This window comes from Hyaena hyaena, unplaced genomic scaffold (genome assembly GCF_003009895.1).
Source record: "Hyaena hyaena isolate Hyena2069 unplaced genomic scaffold, ASM300989v1 scaffold_8, whole genome shotgun sequence".
In the NCBI taxonomy this organism is placed as follows: domain Eukaryota; kingdom Metazoa; phylum Chordata; class Mammalia; order Carnivora; family Hyaenidae; genus Hyaena; species Hyaena hyaena.
The window spans coordinates 7,535,201-7,555,142 of NW_024080640.1; the positions used below are offsets into that span (position 1 = coordinate 7,535,201).

At 38.8% G+C, this 19,942-nt stretch overlaps 1 protein-coding gene across 4 annotated transcripts in view; it reads left to right on the top strand.

Moving 5' to 3' along the window:
- CALD1 (caldesmon 1) overlaps positions 1 to 14,722 on the top strand; it is a 183,524-nt gene extending 168,802 nt beyond the window's left edge. For 3 of the 4 annotated variants that reach the window (XM_039243872.1, XM_039243881.1, XM_039243898.1), the window contains 6 exons: positions 1,140 to 1,183; positions 1,286 to 1,367; positions 3,490 to 3,627; positions 4,096 to 4,191; positions 9,504 to 9,584; positions 12,340 to 14,722. In XM_039243872.1, the coding sequence (XP_039099803.1) occupies positions 1,140 to 1,183; positions 1,286 to 1,367; positions 3,490 to 3,627; positions 4,096 to 4,191; positions 9,504 to 9,584; positions 12,340 to 12,345 (447 nt within the window). In that variant the 3' untranslated portion in view covers positions 12,346 to 14,722. The remainder of the gene's footprint in view (positions 1 to 1,139; positions 1,184 to 1,285; positions 1,368 to 3,489; positions 3,628 to 4,095; positions 4,192 to 9,503; positions 9,585 to 12,339) is intronic. The other variant, XM_039243888.1, reaches the window with a different exon arrangement.
- Positions 14,723 to 19,942: the final 5,220 nt, after the last annotated feature.

Here is a 19,942-nt window from a genome sequence, read left to right on the forward strand (position 1 = left end):
AAAAAGCCTAAGGGTGTTTATTAATAGTGCATGAGTCCCAGGACAGTCCAGGCCAGAAAGAGCTGCTAACATCTCAGAAGACTCTAAGGCACACTCAACCACACCAGTCTAGGGTAACTGAAATCTAGCTGATTCCTTGGCCATCCTGAACAGGGCAGAAAATGGACTCCTTCAGCACATGTGTGCTTTGGCACAGGCAGTCATAGACAAAGGTTTTATCATGTGCTGACTTTGTTAGGTGGTAAATGACAGAGGATATTTCCACCCTGGAGTTGGGTATCATAGGAAGTCAACAGATACTCGCTGACTTGCAGAGAACATCTGATGTGATGATACAGTTTCAGTAAACTATCATGTTTGATAAGTGGCTTTAGTTCTAGCAAAAGGAATTTCCTAGCTTTAAAGAGGAAAAGAAATTTGTTAAAGACTCCTGAACTTACCATTTTGTCAGTTTTTCCGGGCTTATTTCCATAATTCCCACTTGGGCTAACGGGTTTCATGAGAGGCCTCAGCCCTGAGGAGTTGTGCCCCAGTCTCAATCCACCCCCATCCCCATTTTCTATATTCAAGACAAACTAGGCTCAGCAGTAGGCTCAACAGCTGTCAAGTTAAGAAGCCAGGCTAAGCAGTAAGTGAATAGCTCGTAGTTCCTAGTTACCTTTCTTATCCGATCCAATTACACACTTAATGTGTGTTAAAATATCGTGGGAAAATTTTGCTCATCAAATAACATGGTATATATGTACTCATATAAATACATCCTGAAGGGTAATAGCAGGTGCTTTTGAAAACAAAATTTTTTGTCTTGAAACATAATTATTTTGCCACTGATTTAACATTGTTTCCGAGGCTTTGTTATTCCACTTCTGACTGGTCTTTAATTTGCCTCTAGAACTTTGTATTTCTCCACACTTTCTCTATCATATGCCCAGTCCTACCTTTTTCCCCTCCAAATCTCACCCTCAAATACCTCATAAGTACCCCCAAATACCTCCATGCAGCAGAGTTGCTGGGCACAGCACCCTATGACCCCCGCACGCTCACCGGAGCTTTTACTCACCAAGTGGCATGAACTGAGAAGCATTGTTTAGAAGCTGCAGATATTAACTGGGTTGTTTTTTTTTTTTTTCAATTCCTAGATAGAAGAGCGAGCAGAATTTTTGAATAAGTCTGTGCAGAAAAGGTAAATGTGGTTGGTTGTTCAATGAGAATCATCAGCTGTCATATATGTAAGGAAAGATTCTCTCTTGTATTTTTATGTATGTGTGTGTGTTTATTCACTTAGCAGTGGTGTCAAATCAACTCACCAAGCAGCAGTTGTCTCAAAGATTGACAGCAGACTGGAGCAGTACACCAGCGCAATTGAGGTGAGAGACAGCCTGAGTCAAAGGCAGACTCTGTTGATGGATGACCATAGAAGCGTACTTAGGACAGTAGTCAAGTCCAACAACCACAATACTATGTTATAATATTAGTGGTGCTTTATTGTACTTTGAGCTAGCTATACAGAAGAACAGTAATAGAGATAAATCATAAATAAATTGTTTTCTCCTTTCAGCCAGAGTATTCTTTCCTGAAGCTGTTCCTGAAGTTTTAATGAACTGGCTTATTGGTATTGAACTATATTACTTGTATGTCCATAAGTATATCTCAGTATCCTTAGTTACTTGCAAAATGTGTTCCCACATGTAGTTTCAACAGTTACAACCTTGGTTCATCTTTTTTTTTTTAATCTATAAAAACTTTTATTATCAAATAAAAGTAGTACTATAAGTTAATATAAAAGTGAGAGCCAGGCCAAGTTTCATCATCATCAATTTCAAAATTATTGTTTTGTGTTCTTAAGACCATAGTTTTATGCTTCTTTCTGTTCCAACATTTTCCCACATCCCCCAAAGGGGGTTCTATGCTGTCTGGAAATAAAGTATATTTCCAAGTACCGAAGCACATTGATCAAGATGTCCTCTCCTTCTGTAGTTCATTTAGTCAATGGTTTTACCTTCCGGACGTGTGTCACAACCCTTGTTATAAAGTAATTGGATCAGTTTGGTTTGCTTTTTCTCCTGTCCTTTGTACTGCAGAGTGGAGATCCCTGTAAAATTGTTCACAAACAAATGATAAGAGGGAATAAGAAAGAGAGAGGTCTGGATGATTTGTCAAATGAATAATCAAGTCCTAACACTCAAGAGGTGATTTTTCACAAGATTAACTGTCCAGTGAAATATAAGATGAATTGCAGCTCTTTGTTTTCTGTGGCTGAATTGATCATGGCTCTACTAGGATTAAATACCAGGACTGGGGCTTCAGAGCTTACACAGTCCTGGGAGATATTTTTATGTGCCAGCCGCTGATGGTACCCCCTTGCTACCATCGGTGCATGGCCGACCACCGACACAGGCCACAGGCCACAAAGCAGGACCACCAGAGGAACTGCATGACTCTGGGTATGCTCATCACCCCAGCTGGAACCGTATCTTGAATGCACACCTTTCATTTTTACATCTGTTCTTTCCTCCTTTCAGTATTCTCTCCACACAGAGGTCTCTTGATTTTTCAGTTTCGTAAGATGTTCCTGCCTTCAGCCCTTCATGTATGCCGTTCCCTCTACATGGAATGGCATTTGCTCCTTCTTCTCACCTAGCCACTTTCAAGCCTTCTATCTGACCTCGGTTTAAATGTCACTTCTTCGGAACAGCCTTCTTTGCTTCCCTAAACTAAGCATTATTCCCTAACGTACGCTCTCGGGGCATGCTTTGTGGCACCACATTCCTCTTTCATACCACTTATCACAATGTGGAAATAAATACTGGTATAACTACTTACCATCTGTCTCCCCTATTGAAGTGTTAAGTCCACTGTAGCTTCCAGAGCAGACTGGCTTGAGTAGCACTATATCCCCAGAGCCTAGCACAGTGCCTGCTCACATAGAGCACTTTAGGAGAATCTATTGAAGAAATGAAGTGAAATATCCCCTTCACAACCAATAGTGTCCCAGTAAAAGGCATAGTTTCATTTTTTTTTTTTTTTAGTTTATTTATTTTTGAGAGAGAGAAAGAGAGAGCACAAGCAAGGGAGAGGCTGGGAGGGGGGGCAGGTGGAGAGAGAACCCCAAGCAGGCTTTGCACTGTCAGTGCAGAGCCCAACTCGGAGCTCAAACCCACCAACTGTGAGATCATGACCTGAGCCAAAGTCAAGAGTTGAGTGCTTAACCGACTGAGCCATCCAGGCGCCCCAGGCATAATTTCATTTTTGAAAGATCCTCTGATGTAGATATCATGGTTTATTTGAGGTCTATATGTCATCAGAATGTAGTTTTATGACAGAATTATTATAACAGAATTACAACAGAATTTTTGGTGGAGGTGATACTTTTAAATATCACAATGAGTTTTTTAAATGATCATGTTGAAGAAGACAAGCTCACTATATATAATTTTATGAGAATAGAACTTATCGGTACCAAACCTAAAAATAATTCATACATTTCAGGGAACAAAAACTGCAAAACCTATGAAGCCAGCAGCCTCGGATCTCCCTGTTCCCGCTGAAGGCGTCCGCAATATTAAGAGCATGTGGGAGAAGGGGAATGTGTTTTCATCCCCCACCGTTTCGGGCACACCGAATAAGGTAAGTACCGAATGTGGGTCTTTTCATTTTGGAGGTTGGATTTTTTTCCTTTTTCCCTTGGGTTGGTTTGTTTGTTTTCTTTTTAGGAATCACACTAGTTAATAATAAAAACAGTGAAGAAGATGTAGTTCTTTCAGAGAGTATGTGGTCATGAGGCCAGATGATGTACAATGGTCTGGCCACAGTATTCTAAATGAAGTACTTGAAATTAATCGTCAGCCCCTGGAGGTGGGGAGGGGGGTTAGGGGCAGGAGAAAGAAAACCAGATAACATAGACTTAAATAGCAAACTTAAGGTTTCTTTTACTCAAAATACTAAATCTAGAGATCAATAATTGATCTGTCTTATGTGATGGTTATGTGAATACTTCATAGTCTTTTGAGATTACTTTGAAGTTTCTTTTTCCAAGTGAAGTTTTTTTTCTCTCTCTCTCTCTCTCTCCGTAATACTGGGTTATTGACTTTGTAGGAGACTGCTGGCTTGAAGGTGGGGGTTTCCAGCCGCATCAATGAGTGGCTAACTAAAACCCCAGATGGAAATAAGTCGCCTGCTCCCAAGCCTTCTGTAAGTAGCTTTGGATTTTTCTGAAATTTTTGATTCCTCAGTTTTCAGCAGCAAAAGAAAACAGGCTGTTGGTGTCTTTGCCTGGGAAAGACAGCGCCCCAGTTCTTTGCCAAATAACAAACAAGGAGGGGCTCAGATTTACCAAGGACAAGGATGGTCCAGAGCAGCCACAGCCTGATTACCTAGAGGGTAAAATGGAACCATAATCACCTCCACACTCTGCTAAGAGGAGCAGTTAAGCCAGAGCTGCAGGCAGTTCACATTTACACTCTTAACTGGTCTGTCTGTTTAGCTTCCATTCTATAAATCACGGCGAGGAATTTGAAAGTGAAAATGTCAAATTATCTAGGCCACTTCTCTGTGGAGGGCGCTCCTAGACTTATTCCCAAAAGAATGTGTATGTTGGCTATTTTGAGCCCATATTTTCTAATTTGCCTAATTTCTGTAACTTAACACAAAAATATAGTAATTGGGTAGTTGTTGAAATAATTGCTGTAATTTTATTGTCAATACCTCCAAAGGGAAGCCATTAAAAAGCAAAAAAAAAAAAAAAAAAACCAGTAAAACTGAAAACTGTAAAAACTGGTTATGAATATTATTTTTGGAAACTTAACATTTTCTTATTAAGAGTGACTATCTTACTATAAAAATGTCCTTTAAATTTTTCATTGAATGATAATTGCTTTGCATTTATCATTATAATCAAAAACCTTACTAAGCTCCCTACCAGATATTAGTGGGCTTTCTCTGTTAGGTTGCTTTTATACCTTTGTTGGTGCCCAAGGGAACAGAGACTCCATTGGTATAAGCACTCTAAGCCAGAGGTAGAAGAAAAACATTCTAAATCATGGTCTCTGCATTGTTGACCATTGATTGCATCCATTGGCTCCATATTTAATCTCCAAAGTCAGTAAAGTTAATCACTTTACCAACTTAAAAAGAAAAAAAAATAGAAGTATTTCCATATCTTTCATGGATGCAACTCCTTGTAGTCATTTAATTAGTATTCAGCCCAAGCTTTTTGCATTAAGACTCACAGGAGATATAAGACTTAATGTAAACCCAAGTTACAATTGGAAAGTCTTTATGTATTGGAAAAAAAAAATCTATAACTGGAGACAGGTTAAGTCAGAGATCATACCCAAGAGGTATGTTCTCTTTAGTGTCTCAAATTTCTCCAGTACCCAAGGTGACATAAAGAATAGAAATTACTTTTTTGGGACACCAGGATGGTTCAGTCAGTTGAGCATCCAACTTCAGGTCAGGTCATGATCTCATGGTTCATGGGTTTGAAGCCCCCCCCCGCCTTGTCAGACTCTGTGGTGACAGCTAAGAGCCTGGAGCCCACTTATGATTCTGTGTTTTCCTCTCTCTCTGCTCCTCCCTGACTCATGTTCTTGTCTCTCTCTGTCTCTCAAAAATAAATAAACACTTAAAAAAAAAGAGAGAGAGTAGAAATTACTTTTTGAAAAGGGTAATTTATATAAGTTTTGTGGTTCCAGACCAGTGATTATTAACCTTTCTGAATTGGGGACCCCTTTGAAAACCTAATGAGATCTAAGACGGTCTCCCCTCAAGCATGTATTTGATACAAATTCAGCAAGTTCATGAACCCACTGAAGATCTCACAAGATAGAAGAGATAAGAGAGAGAAGGTGTATGGTTTCCTCTTTGATGAGTGTGGCACATGGTCGCTTTTTCACATTTACAGTATTTGCAATCTATTTCATTTCTGTACCATATTATTCTCCTGTATTCGGCCCAGGACTTGACCCATAGTCTTTTAGCAGTACCTTAACTGATAAGTCTACCATCATCTGTGTCATCCTAATGGGAGGGCTAAGAGATTTAACTTAGTCATTATTGCCACAGGTATAATAACTGTGTCAAGTTTTCCACAAAAAAAGCCCATTTTCAGGCAGGACAGAAAGGTATTACAGGGAAATTACAAAATCGTTGCCTGCCTTACCTATGATTTAGTAAGTAATTCGCTAGACCATCTCTTCAAGGACAGAGAAGAAAAGGAAAGAAGAATGTAACAATTAGTATAGTTTGTAGTGACCCCTTTTTCCCCATGTCCCATTGGATTTTGTAGACTAGTGTGGCTTCCTGAATGAAGGTCAGATTGAAAGAAAACACATGTAAGTGATGTTATAAATAAAAGCCAGTTCAAGTATGCCTGATAAGCAAAGTTAAACTTCGTGTGCGTCCCTGATGTAGTAGACCCAGCGCTAGGTCAAAGTCTGAATAAGCAACAGGACAGTCTCTGGGGGAGGACATGACTCGGAGCCCAGCAAGGCAAGAAAGTAAATCAGAGACACTATGGATCCAGGAGAAAAAAGATGAAATCTCTGAAATGCGGAAAGTGCTGGAAAGATTCTGTGGATGCGTAAAACTTGCCACAAGAAAAAAAAAAAAAAAAAAAAAGTTAAGTCCAGGAAAGCAGCTTAGAAAGACAGATCAAGCGAGGATTGTCCAGGTCTTGTCCATGTGGTCTCACCCTGGTGGCCTGCAGCTCAGATCTGTGTAGTTTGGGGCCATTGTGTTTTATTTCCCTTTTTAAAATTGCAATTTGAACACATTTTTGAGGTGTAGAGGCAGGCAATCTTGAATTTGTTGGTTCTCTTTTGTTGTTGTTGTTTTTCTGCATCAGGCCTCTCCAGGCATTTGTGTTTCCAGCCTGGCCCTTCATGGCAAGCACCTGAGTTTGATACCCTTGGGACTCTGGTCAGCCTGACCCTGAACCCAGGATATCAGAGGATTACCCAAGACAAAGCAAATAGGAGGCCTTCAAAGGTGCCTCCTGATTTGGGATCATAGGTGATTTATCTTCAGCCCCTTGTGTATGTTCCCTGATATACATGGGTGGAGAGGAAAGCCTGGCTTTGTTGTGGCAGATGTGTGGCATCTGGACACTAAGGAAAAATCAGAGAGAAATTCTTTCACCAAAGCAGTCCTCACTCAGGGAAACTTCAGGAAGGAAAAGAGTAAATCCATGGGACTAGTGTGATGCTCGAAAATTCCCTGAAGGGAAAACCCACTGGTTATGTAATAATATTCATATATGCTAAAAATTAAAACTGTTCAAAATAGTTCGTCAAATCAGTATTACTTAGGGTCCCTGAAATTTAACTTCTTCAAAATCAAACATTGATTTATACCTGAAACCTTATGGGGACATCTACTGCTACTTGTGGATAGAATTTACAGGATTTCAGGGTAACTTTGTAACTGGAATCCAGTTCTGAGTATGTCTGCTTTATCTGATTTGACTGTTCTTTGTGTCTAAACTACATGTTATGTACAGCAATTTAAGTGCTAATTTGTCTTTCTTTTTGTTTTTTAAAAAACAAAAACAAAAAACCAACAATGTCTTTCTCAGCTGAATTCTCTTCTTCATTCTCTGATCTCTGGTTGATTGGAAACCTGCTTCTCCTTCATTTCTCCCTCTTCTTCCGGAGTGGGTATTTCTCTAAAACATATTCTGGTCAGGTAATTCCATTTATATTTCCCTTTTGATTTAAAATGCCAGCTTACCACTTGGATGTTCATATTTTCTTAAAATGGACTATTTAAACTCTTTAAGTGCTCTCAAAAGATTCATAGGCAGGATTTAAGGGAAACACACTTTACTTTCTTCAGTAGAAGAACATTCATGTGAAAGAATAACAATTGTTTTATATGAATCAAATAAATAAAGTAATAACAGCCCCTTTCCAGAGCTTCCACTAGTATGTTCCTAATTATAGTTTCCCAGATTTTCAGTCTTCCAGACAATTTGGCAGCTCCTACCTACATTGGCAAAGGTAGTGGAATTCTTCAAAAACAATCTGACTTGTTGCTTACTGGTTCCAAGTTAAATAGGTATAACTCTCTCCTAAAATATCAGGAATCCCAACCACAGCGGAAATCCAGAAACTCAGTTATGTTAAGGTAAATCTGAAATGCTTCACGTGGTACTATTTAACCAGTGCATTTTTAGTGTTGAGATTTCGATAGTATCTATCAAAACTATGTCCATTTAGACTGGTGTCTGTGGATAAATACAATTGCTATTAGCTTCGCCTTCCTAATGAGGAAAGGGTTTGCCAAAATAAACATTACTATTTCAGTAAAACACATTTCTTTTCTCCAAACTACCTTTGCCAAGTACTAGCACAAGCACACGCTGGAAGAAAAGTAAATGGAAAACAGAAATTTGGACCCTTTTCCAAACCAAATTAATTATGAGGTAGTAAATAACAAATCAAAGCTATGTTACTGTTATCAAGCGTATTTTAGTGTTTTCTTCCCAAGATTTCCACATGTTCTCACATATGTCATCAACTCAATTTTCTCTTATGGGTACAATTGGTGGTAAATGTTTACTTTTGTAGGACCAGGTTCTACTGATATACTTCTGAATTACCCCCTTACTCATCAGGAAACACAAAATGATTTCAGTCTGAGGAAAGTACAATTAAAAATGCATTTTAGTTTGAGCTGCCCAGAGGCAGACCCTAAGATAGTGCAGGTAGTTTACTTGGGAGGTGAAGAAAACACTACAGGAAGTGAGTCAGGGAAAAGAAGGTAACCAATAACGTTAGTAAGCACATGGGCTATAAAAACGTAATCCCACTGGGGCAACCCAACATAAAACACATGCTTCAGAGTTATCCTACATGAGGCATGAGTGAGCCTGAAAAGTATTCTTGCACCAGATCTCATCGGTGAGTGATTGAGGACTGCACCTGGGGTTGTTAACTCTCTGAACTTCCAGCCTCCCTCCTGGATGGGTGAAGTGGGCATCTGTAGCCAGAGAATGTCCTCAGGCAAAGAAATGGAATATTGGCATTCGGAGTTAGGCTAGTATGCACTAAAGTCCTAAGAGTTCAAGGGGATACAGGCAGAACACTGAAAGAAAAGTAATCTGCAATAGGTGAAATGCTTATGCAACGTCAAAAGAATTATTTAAGGCTAACATATGTTCTATTCACTTCTAAAAGCATGAAAAGGTAAAAATACGCTACATTATTTTAAATATGCTTTTATTCCAGTTCTACTGATCCATTAACAGTAAGCCCTTGGTTGCGGATAGGAACTAAATGCTGGATAATTCCAGCCCATTCTCATGTCATAACATAGATCAAGTTCTATATAAGACCAAAGCATGGCTAATGATCCTTTTGATTCCATCCATTTCAGATCACTAGGATAAAGTGTATTAAGCAAGAAATTGATTCAAACAAATAACAGAAGTGGTGAATTATTTAGACCTGGCCAGAAAATATAAATGGCCACCCTACCCACTATCTCTTCTTTTCCTTCATTAGGATTTGAGGCCAGGAGATGTATCTGGCAAGCGGAACCTCTGGGAAAAGCAATCTGTGGATAAAGTCACTTCTCCCACTAAGGTAATTTTCTGGGAAGATTTGTTTTTTATAGGTTCTTTTCCTGCTGTATCCTGCAATATGATGTCCCAGGGTCAATGAGAAATACCACAGATCCACAGAGCCTTGTCTGGGTAACAGTCAGCTTCTAAACACTTGTATATGGTATAGTGACAGGCAAAGTTCACAGAGCCTTCAGATTGTAGGCTTGTCAGTCATCCAATGTAAATAGTCCAAATCCATGGTATAGTCCCAACAAGACATTCTAGAAATGCCACAATGGTAGGAATGTTGACTACAGAGGCCGTGTCATATAAGCATGGTCTATACTTCCTTACATAGTCCAGGCCTGAAGCCATAGTCATTTGAAGATCACCTACAGAAAAACATCTGTCTCCCTGAATGGCTCCAAAGCTGCTTTCTGGAACTATTACCTGGCCAGCAGCCTACGACCCAAGGTTGCTATGGCAAAACATTAAAATGGTATTTAAAAGTCAGGCAAAACTTGCTACCCTCTGAAAACTTATAGCTAAGAATGCTTGGATTTGTTTTTTTTTTTTTTTTTTTTTTTTTGTCTTCTGGTTAAAGGTTATGCTCATTCCTCACAAAGGAGGCTCTGCCAATATCTCAATGATGCACAGACTGAAAATAAGACCCCTTGCTGTCCAGCTAAGTCAACTTCTACTTGTAGCCTTCCCTATTTCAAGGAACAAGCCCAGTCTTCTCCTTTTAATAGAGGAAAAATTGAAAAGAGAAAAATCAGAGAGTAACTAATAAACAAAATTAGAACAGTCTGCTTATGGGTCAGTTTAGAAGCACTTTTCCAGCAAAGCCAGGATGTGGAACACCCCAAAGGCAACCAAAGGATTTCTACAGTTTCTCAAGTGAGAGAATTGCTTTCCCTTCCCTGCCTTCTACATGCTCCCACGTCTGGCACAGCTGCCTAATGTGCGGCGTGGTTCTGTCTCTCGGTCAGTTATCGATTCCTCTTACATCCCAATAAAATCCACTAGCCCAGTCTCTCTACTTAAGGTGGTTTTTAAATAAGTTTTCTAAGTCATGGCTAAATATATTAGAAGTACCTAGTAATAATTATCAGCACTACAAACCATTAACGCTTTTTGAGCGTCCGCTCTATGCAAGGGACTATTCTACCATCTTACGCTACATTATCTCAACTACCCTGTGAAGTGGGTTTTATTATTACTTCCATTTAGAACTGAGGAAAACAAAGCACAGAGAGATGAATTTTCCCAAAACCGCACAGCAAATTAGTTAGCAAAGCCTGCATTAAAACTCAGGCAATCTGATCTAAGCCTACATTCTTAACCATTATGCATGCTGCTTGCTTTTGAGGATTACATATTTAGCAGAGAATAAAAAGTTTTAAAGCTCTTTGCTCAATTTTCTCCTGGTGGAGGAGAGTAGGGGGATTATTTATTAGTTTCTTTTTTAAGCCAAAGAATGAACTTTTGTTGGCCTAAGCCATCACGGCCCCTCTAGCATCTCAGAAATGGTGGTCCAAGTGTGTATGTAGTTTGATTTTGGGGGCGGGGCAGGGGGTGCCAGCTGTCTGTAGCCCATCAGTACTGGTTTAATGGAGACTTTCCAGAGGATAACATTTCTCTGAGGCCGGGTTCTGGGAAGTTGACTGCAGATGCAATCTGGATTGGTAAAACTCAAGAGAATTCCACTCATATCCAATACAACATGAACGCCTTTCTTGGATTGTGCAATATGGTGGTACAGGTGGGAAGGTGACAGGGTGAGTCTTCACACACATTACCCCCTCCTCCTCCGTCTATACCACGAAACTCTCTGTACTGTAGTAGTAGTAGTAGTAGTAGTAGTAGTAGTAGTAGTAATAAAACTATGAGACCCAGAGCTGAGTTTATGAGGTAGCAGAGTAGATAGCTCCTTTGCTCCAATGTCAAGCTCACTACATGTCATGCAATCATTCCTTTGAGATGGAAGTACTCATTTGAAAATGCAGATTCACAGCACCAACATTTGTGACCACATCAGCAGCTAGCTGAAGAAAAGAAATGGCATACAAATAAGACCATGGGCCAGATAAGTTTCGAGGCTAGGGGTGTTAAGAGCAGAAGGGAAGAGGGACGCCTGGGTGGCTCAGTCAGTTAAACGTCCAACTTTAGCTCAGGTCATGATCTCAGGGTTCATGAGTTTGAGCCCCACGTTGGGCTCTGTGCTGACAGCTCAGAGCCTAGAGCCTGCTTTGGATTCTGTGTCTCCCTCTCTCTGCCCCTCGCCCATTCATGCCCTGTCTCTCTCTTTCTCTCCCTCTCACAAATGAATAAACATTAAAAAATTATTTTAAAAAAACAGAAGGGAAGAATTTAAAAACTAAGCACATTCCACTTCTCCATTGTCCTTGACATGGCCAAGACTGAGCCATTCAGTCACATGTGCTTGCCTGTTCTGGAAAACACACTACAGATTTATGGCCCTTCAAGTGGACTTAAAAAAAAAAATAAAAAAAAAAAAAAAAAAAAACCTCCTTCACTATGAATGTCACCAACAAGGCTAAAGATCAAGATAGGGAAGGGGGAACAGAAAGAAGAAAGTAAAAAAAAAAAATCAACATAAGAGAGGGTAGGCTAGAAGATGAGGAGCATCTTTGAATAGAATTCCAGCAGTAATCCTCCCTTTTGTAAATATTTATTCCTGCCATATTACAATTATTTTTTTCTTCTTCTGACACAAAACATCTGGCTGAAACACCATGGCCTCCAGATTTAAAGCTCTCTTCTCTTAGCAGGTCTGAGACAGTTCAAGGAAGAACCCAAAGTAGCCGCTTCAAGATGCTGGACCAGCTCAGTTGAAGAGGGCTAATTTGCTCTGTTTTATATTTATGTTGATTTACTAAATTGAGTTCATTTCCTTTGTTTTATTTTTCATTATCCCAGTAAACCCATGTATATTATCACTATATTTAATAACCACAGTCTAGAGATGTTCATGGTAAAAGTACTGCCTTTGCACAGGAGCCTGTTTCTAAAGAAACCCATGCTGTGAAATAGACACTTTCCTACTGATCATCACAACTCTGTGTCTGAACAGTGATACCAACCACATTGGAGGTCAACACAAGGAGATTCAAGTTGAAAATTGCCTGAGGAATGTGTGCAGTGTCCAGAAAAACGAACCGTAGTGGTTTGGTTTTGTTTGTTTTTTTATTTTTAATACAGAAGTCATGTTGTTTCTGCACTTTAGAATAAAGCATGGAAGAAATTATCTCAGTGGGCAATTGTAACACTTTCTGAAAGTAACCCATTTCAGATTTGAGATACTGCAATAATGATTGTCTTAAAAAAAAAAAAAAAGAAAGGAAAAAAAAGATGTACTATTAAGGTATTACTTTTTTCGTGCTGATGAATATCTAAATTGGATTATGATGTTAGCTGACATTGGTACTGATTCTTTAGGTTGGTTGCTTTGTGGATTTCTTTGGTAGTGATAGCGAACCACATTTTAGATGACCTGATCATGTATGTATGTGCATACACATATACAAGCACACTAATGGTAGAAAGCTTTTTTATGTGCTAGACTATTATATTTAGCAGTATGTCCTTGTAACTAGCCAATATCACAGCTTTTTAAAAATTAAAAATCACAATATTATATTAATATTTCATATTTGCCAATAGAGACATGGCAGAATAGGTATTGATATGTTTCCAATGCTCGATAACCTGTAAGAAGAAAAGAGAGATTAGAGGTGTCAAAATGAGTTGACATTTTCTATAAAACATAGTATTTAGTTTATAATTAAAAGCAATCTTGAAGTCCAGTGTGAATTGTACTAAATCTACCATCTGGGTCAAACTCAAAGCTTGCTCAGAACTGTATTCTATTCTTAAAATCAAGTCCACAGTAGGTTGTCTTAGGTGACAAGTGAGATCTGAGATCTCTTCCTTCTCTAAAATTTAAAGACAAGAATTTTAGTTGCAAAATTGTACAGATTGGAATTCCACATATGGATATACTATGACCAACCTTGGCTAAAGTCTGGAAGCAGAGAAGAAAAGTGAGCAAAAGCCAATATTCAGGAGTCACGACAGGACTTCCATTCTTAACAGACTGAAATGCCTTTTAAATTAAACTTTTCTATTTTTTTTTTTTTTTAGTCATTGGTACTTGCCATCAGTTGATAATGTGTTGAATTTTTAAAAACTGTATGTAACTTTTATTAGTTTTACCTTTTCCCCCCAAGTCTATCAACTTGTCATTTTTACATTTTACACACGCAACCTAGATATCAGATCTTATTTTAGCTTATAGGTGTTCATCTGTTCTTCACAACAGATGATAAAAGAGTATCCCAGTGTCTTCGCAATGTGTTCTAGCATAGAGATATACACACAGTGTAAGTCTATGAACTTATACCTCATTTGACTTAACCAAAATTGTCTTAGTCTCAATTCCTGCCACAATGAGGGAGCCTCGCAAATGCCTCTTTTCTAATCTATGGTATTGTCCTGGAAGAGCTTGCCAGGGCAAGGCTGCCGCGAAGAGTAACCATGGCCTTTCAAAGTCTATTTTCCTCATAAATCAGTAAAGAGTTGTTGAATCCTATAGCTGTAGCACACCTGGGCCAAAGGAAGGAAAGCCACCAAGATTGCACAAGCCATCCACCTATGACAGAGTAGACATGAGTCTATGATAAAATGAACTAGAATTCACATGCAGTGCCTAATTTAGCATCGACTCCCATAATTGGAGTGAAATGAATCAAAGTTTGAATTAAGGCCAATGGTGAGGTAACGTTGCTTTGTTGTACTTTTGAATAAGGGCCTCTCCTGATCACTATTATATATTTTTTCTAGAAAGTCTAAAGTTGAGAAGAGAATATATCGATCCTGACTTTTATTCCAATATTGGATGGAATAAGTTTTAGGGTAGAACTTTGTTCAGCTTGGATTTAATCTTTTGAAAAATAAATTCCTCATTTACTTGTTTGATTATAATTCTCTTTGTTATCTTTAAGAGGTAAGACTGCAAGGTGACTAGCATGTTCTGTGAATCTGCCATTCCTAAAAATTTTATAAACACTTGATACTTTTCACTGATAATTGATCGCTGCAATAAATATATATTGTGAAAATGCATCCACAATAAATGGAATTCCTCCAAACGTCTTGGCCTTGCTTATTTTTTTATGTACTATATTGATTACAAATGAGAGTTATATCTGTTTTAACAAAGATGGTGGCATCACAAAATGCATATTTCAGATTGAGTCTTAGTTTCTCCCTTTAAAAAAGAAAAGCCAATCATGTTTTTAAAATAATTCTTATTAGTGGCAATGTTATAATAAAATAGTGAAAATTGCTCTGATATGGACACTGATCAAACATGTATAAAAAAGGTTGAAAAGAGAGATTTAAAAAATTCTCCTTCCAAAAAAATGATCAAATCTTTCTCCATCATCTCTCATTCCCCATCTTGTCATACACCACCCCTATTGTTCCTAAGGTGGCAGTACTGGTTCCCCAAAGGTAGTGTCTTTTATAGTAGAAATGGCCACTTAATGTATACCCTTCATTTGCAGAATACTTACTATTTGCAAGGCACTGACAACTACAATTTAAATCCAAAGACTTTTTTCATAGTAATTTTCCATATTTATGTAACTCTGTTGGAATATATAAGGTTCTTTTCATAAAGGTTTAAATTATGAGCCCAGAGCTCCTGAACAGTCCCCTAAATCTTGCCCATAAGATTGGACAGAATTAGCTAAGTTACTGCAATTTAAAAAATAATTAGTATTTTTTACTTCTATGTCCTAACAAGAAGGGTGGTCAGTTTTAATGGTTACCAGAGGGGAGGTGGCTAGGACCGTAGGTGAAATAGTTGAAGGGGACTAAGTGTACACTTATTGTGATGTGAGGAGCAGGTGTTGAATAGAATTGTTGAAGCGCTATATTGTACATCTGAAACTAATATAATACTGTGTGTTAACTATTTAAAAAAAAAAAGACAACAAGGTAATTGTTATCAAAGTCGATTCACAAAACTAAACAATGAAAAGAATACAATCTGTGGTATTGGTGCCAAGCTATAGGATTAGGGATGGATGAAATTTAATTTTACCATATGCATATTCAGGTTATAAGTTTAAAGAGTCTATACATACAAGAGTATGTTGTAGAAACAGATCTTTGTTATAGGTTTTTTTTTTCCTACTCTTGCTTGCATGTGTGCTCCAAGTAGAAGAATGGATTTTTAAAACTCTCATAACCCTAAATTTATGTTCTTCCATAGGACCAAGGAAATGACCTAACAAGCTCTTGGTTTAAGTGCTATGTCTATTTGTGTGACGCTTATTAATCATGTTGTCCAAGCAAGCTATATCCTTACTGATTTTGTTGTTCCATATCTGCTATTGAGAAAGGCATGTGACAATCTCTCCATATGATTATGGATTTGTCTTTCTTTTTCCTTGTAATTTTGTTAATTTTGCTTTCCATATTTTAAAATAATGCTTTAGGTGCATGTGCAAATCTAGAATCATTGTATCTTCCTAGTTAATTGAATGTTTTAACATTATGAAGTAACACTCTATTTGCATAGTGAAGATTTTTGCCTTAAAGTTTATTTTTTTCTATTCTTAATATTGCTCCAGTGGCTTTCTTTTGGTTAACACTTGCATGACATAACTTTTTCCACCCCTTTACTTTCAGCCTTTGCATAGCCTTTAGTTTTAGATGCATGTCCTTGAACATCATATGATTTTGGTTGGTCTTTAGTCTAGTCTGATTATCTTTGTGTTTTACCTGGAATATTTAGTCCCTTTATATTTAATGTGATATTTCTCACTTAAATGGCATCTTAGGTATGTGCCATCTGTTGGATGCAATTTTTCTCTCTTGCCTTTATGCCAGGGCTACTTCTGCTTCAGAGCATACAGTGATCTATAAGAGGCAGCTAAAAGGCTGAGGTAGACTTTTGGCAATCCAGTGGGGCTAAAGGAAAAAAATATTGTCAAAGATGAGGATCTGTCAAACTGCTTCCCACTTATGGGTCTACAGAGAACTGCCTCCTGAAAGTAAGGGTGAGCTTGAAGTAACCTGGTCCTTACACAGATTGCCACCTTCCTACCTTTGGGGAACAATTGTGTTGTTCTTGTGGGGAGATAAATGATAGATGATAGATACGAAAAGTTAAAAAATATTAAGAATTTAAGAGAAAATATCACAAGGTTCTAGGACATAACTGTCAAAGAATTACATAGTACATGATTGTCAGTGTTTAGACAGGGGAGAAAATATTTCAGCCTGGCATAATCAGAGAAGAAAAAGTATTTGCCTTATGTTCTTTTGTCCCCCCAAAAGTATACCCAGTGCACCACACCTAATGGTGCTTGATAAGTGATACAGTGATTTCATGAGCAACCTAATTTATAAACTCTCTTCTGGATGTACTGCTGAAAAGTTTTGTTGTAGACTTTTTAGACTTCTGAGAGGTTAATTTGTTTAATAACATTTTTCTTCCCAGATTTATAATTGCTTTGTCATCTCAGCCCTCCATTTCAGCTCCATGAAGATAGCTGGCCTCCTACTTTACTCTAATGCAGATTTAATAGCAGAGTTTTGCCAAGACATGCTTTTAGTGATGTTGGCTTTTGCTACATTGAAATATGATTTCCCAAAAATGTCTCATTAAAATATGTTGTAGAAGGCCCAACTGGTCACTTCTGGCTGGATAAAGAACATTCATTCAATAAACTCACATGGAATGTACTAATATAAAAATTATGTGAAAGAACTATAGTCCTACAGAACACAAGATTAATTTCTTGGCTAGTTTTTAGCCTTACTTAGCATTCTTCCACACAAACCTACTTTTCTTAGAGCAAATGCTGTCTTTCGTCTGTCTGGTGCCTGCCAAGTTTAGCATCACAGGTGCTTTGAGTTTTTTCGAATGATGGAAATCAACTGGCTTAAGGGCACCAGGGTTTCTAAATCCTCGGTGAACATCAGAATCAATGGTAGAAATCGTGGAAATATGTAGGTTCTAGTCCCAGGAGATTCTTATTTAGTAGATCTAAAGCTTAAGTTATAGAATACTGCTTTGCTATTCAAATACCTATTTGTAAAATGCAGATTCCACTACAATAGGAATGGGGAGGGCCTAAGATTCTGCATTTCTAATAGGTTCCCCAGTGATGGTATAGTGGCTGCAGCTGCTTCATTGGGGAACCCATTTCAAGTAGCAAGATCTCTCACCCTAGGCTCTGTGTGGGAATGTGTGCTCCAAAGACTGTCACTAAAAACAACAGAATCAGATCACTAGCTATGATATAACACTCTATGTATGAACTGTCTTAATCCTTACATCAACCTTAGAACATAGGTGCCATTTTCTGTCTCCAATTTATAAGGAAACTGAGACCCAGGGAGGTTAAACAACTTACATAAGGTCATCCAGCTAAGTGTTCTGGTTCCAGAGTCCACGCTCTTCACCCCCTATGCCAGTTGCTCTCAAACTTTAGGATACATCAGGATCATCTGGACGGCTCGTTAGATGGTGCCGCCCCCGAGTTTCTGATTCAGGTGTGAGGACTGGCATTTCTAACAATTCTCACATGCCGCTAATGCCGCTTAGGTCCCGTGGATCACACCGAAGGCCACCCCCCTTCATTGGACAGGTTCCAATTTTCCCAAGAATACATTCTGGAAACTGACATCCCTCATGCCCATCAGGCCTATGTTCTCCAATGACTTGCTAACTATTTTTACACAAACCTCACGAGACATACTGTGTACATTCTAATCTGTGTTCTCATATGGTCCCTTATCTAACATATCAGCCTTATTTTTTTTTCCCTTCCTAAGTTCACTGAAACTAAGTTTGAGTCCACTTCATCTAAAAAACTTAACCTATGACCCCACTACACCCACTATTATCCAATACTTTATTCTGGTTAGCTATTTAATACCCCTGGAGAGTGCCTGCCTTGTGAACATCAGGCACTGGACTAGGCAACTGCCTTGCAAAGGGAAGCTCAGACTCTCCCTTCCAAAGACTCAGAAATAATTAGAGAAAACTTCACGTTGACATTACTGTTTGGTGGGTCCTGAGCAGAGATTTATACCAAGTGTTATAGTTGAACAGAAGAATCCCCAACTCAAAATGGATCCTGCTGGCTCAACCAGAGCGTATTCTCCTCATTGAAAATAATCAGATCTTACATCACCTTGCAGCCTTTGTTCTTAGCACTGTACCTTTCACATGCTAAACACTCAGCAAAATTTTTATGCATACTTATTGAATACCTACAAATATCAGTCAACATTAGACACTAGACATACAAAGATAACTAAAGGCCCAGCCCCTGCCCTGAAGGAGCTTTGACATGAAATAGCAGGAAACAGAAATGAATAGATTAAATGCAATAAAGTGTTGACGTTATGACAGGGGTAGGTTAAGGCAGAGGCCCAGAGGACAGAGTTGTCTAAAAAGAACTCGTAAGGGGACTTCTGGGACAAAGGTGACCAGCTGCTCCGAAGAAGGCTAACTGGGCAGCATTCTCATGCTTCAATTCAAGCTCTGCTATTAAGCTTTACAGCCTGAAAAAAAGATTTGGTCAGCATCCGGAGAAGGAATCTACTTTTCTCTTTTATGGCTGTACCAGTAAATTCATCAAGCTCAGAAACCCAGTATACTCTTTAAAGCCAGAACGGCAGCATCCTCATTTGCAGGGAGAAGTCCCCTTCATGGGAACATGAGGCTCCTGTGAGCAGCATTAATTTTCTGTGAACTAAGGTGCTATTTCTGAGGGAGGAGGCTTCCAAGAGAATCACTAAGGACCAGAGGTGTCTGACTGAAGGGGAGGCTGCTGGGATTTTGTTTCCTGTTGGATGGCGGCCTAGCCAGGAGTCGGCTAATTTGTCTCTGCGCTACCTGAGCTCACAGAAAGGGGAACTGAAAAGAACAGGCCAGACAGGACAGCACTGTGCCAGTGAATAGAAGACAGAGAGGTCCCATATGTGCCCACCAGTCCTAGAGCTGCTTGTGAAGATGATGCTAGGTCAGTGGTGTCACTCTTTCATCACGCAGGGATCATCGCAGCAAGGCAAGCAGATGCCCAAGTATCAGAGTGATATGGTATCACTGTCACCCGTTGGAGTTCCATTGGTCAAATGATAATGACAGCTAACATTTATTGGGTCCTTACCATGTTCCAGGCACTTTCTAAGCATTTTACATGTTATTCACTCATCTAAGCCTCACAACGGCCCTGCAGAATAGGCACTACAGATCGCTCTTGACTTATGATAGGGTCACATCCTAATAAGCTCACCATAAGTTGAAAATATCCTAGGTTGAAAATGCATTTAACATACCCACCCAAT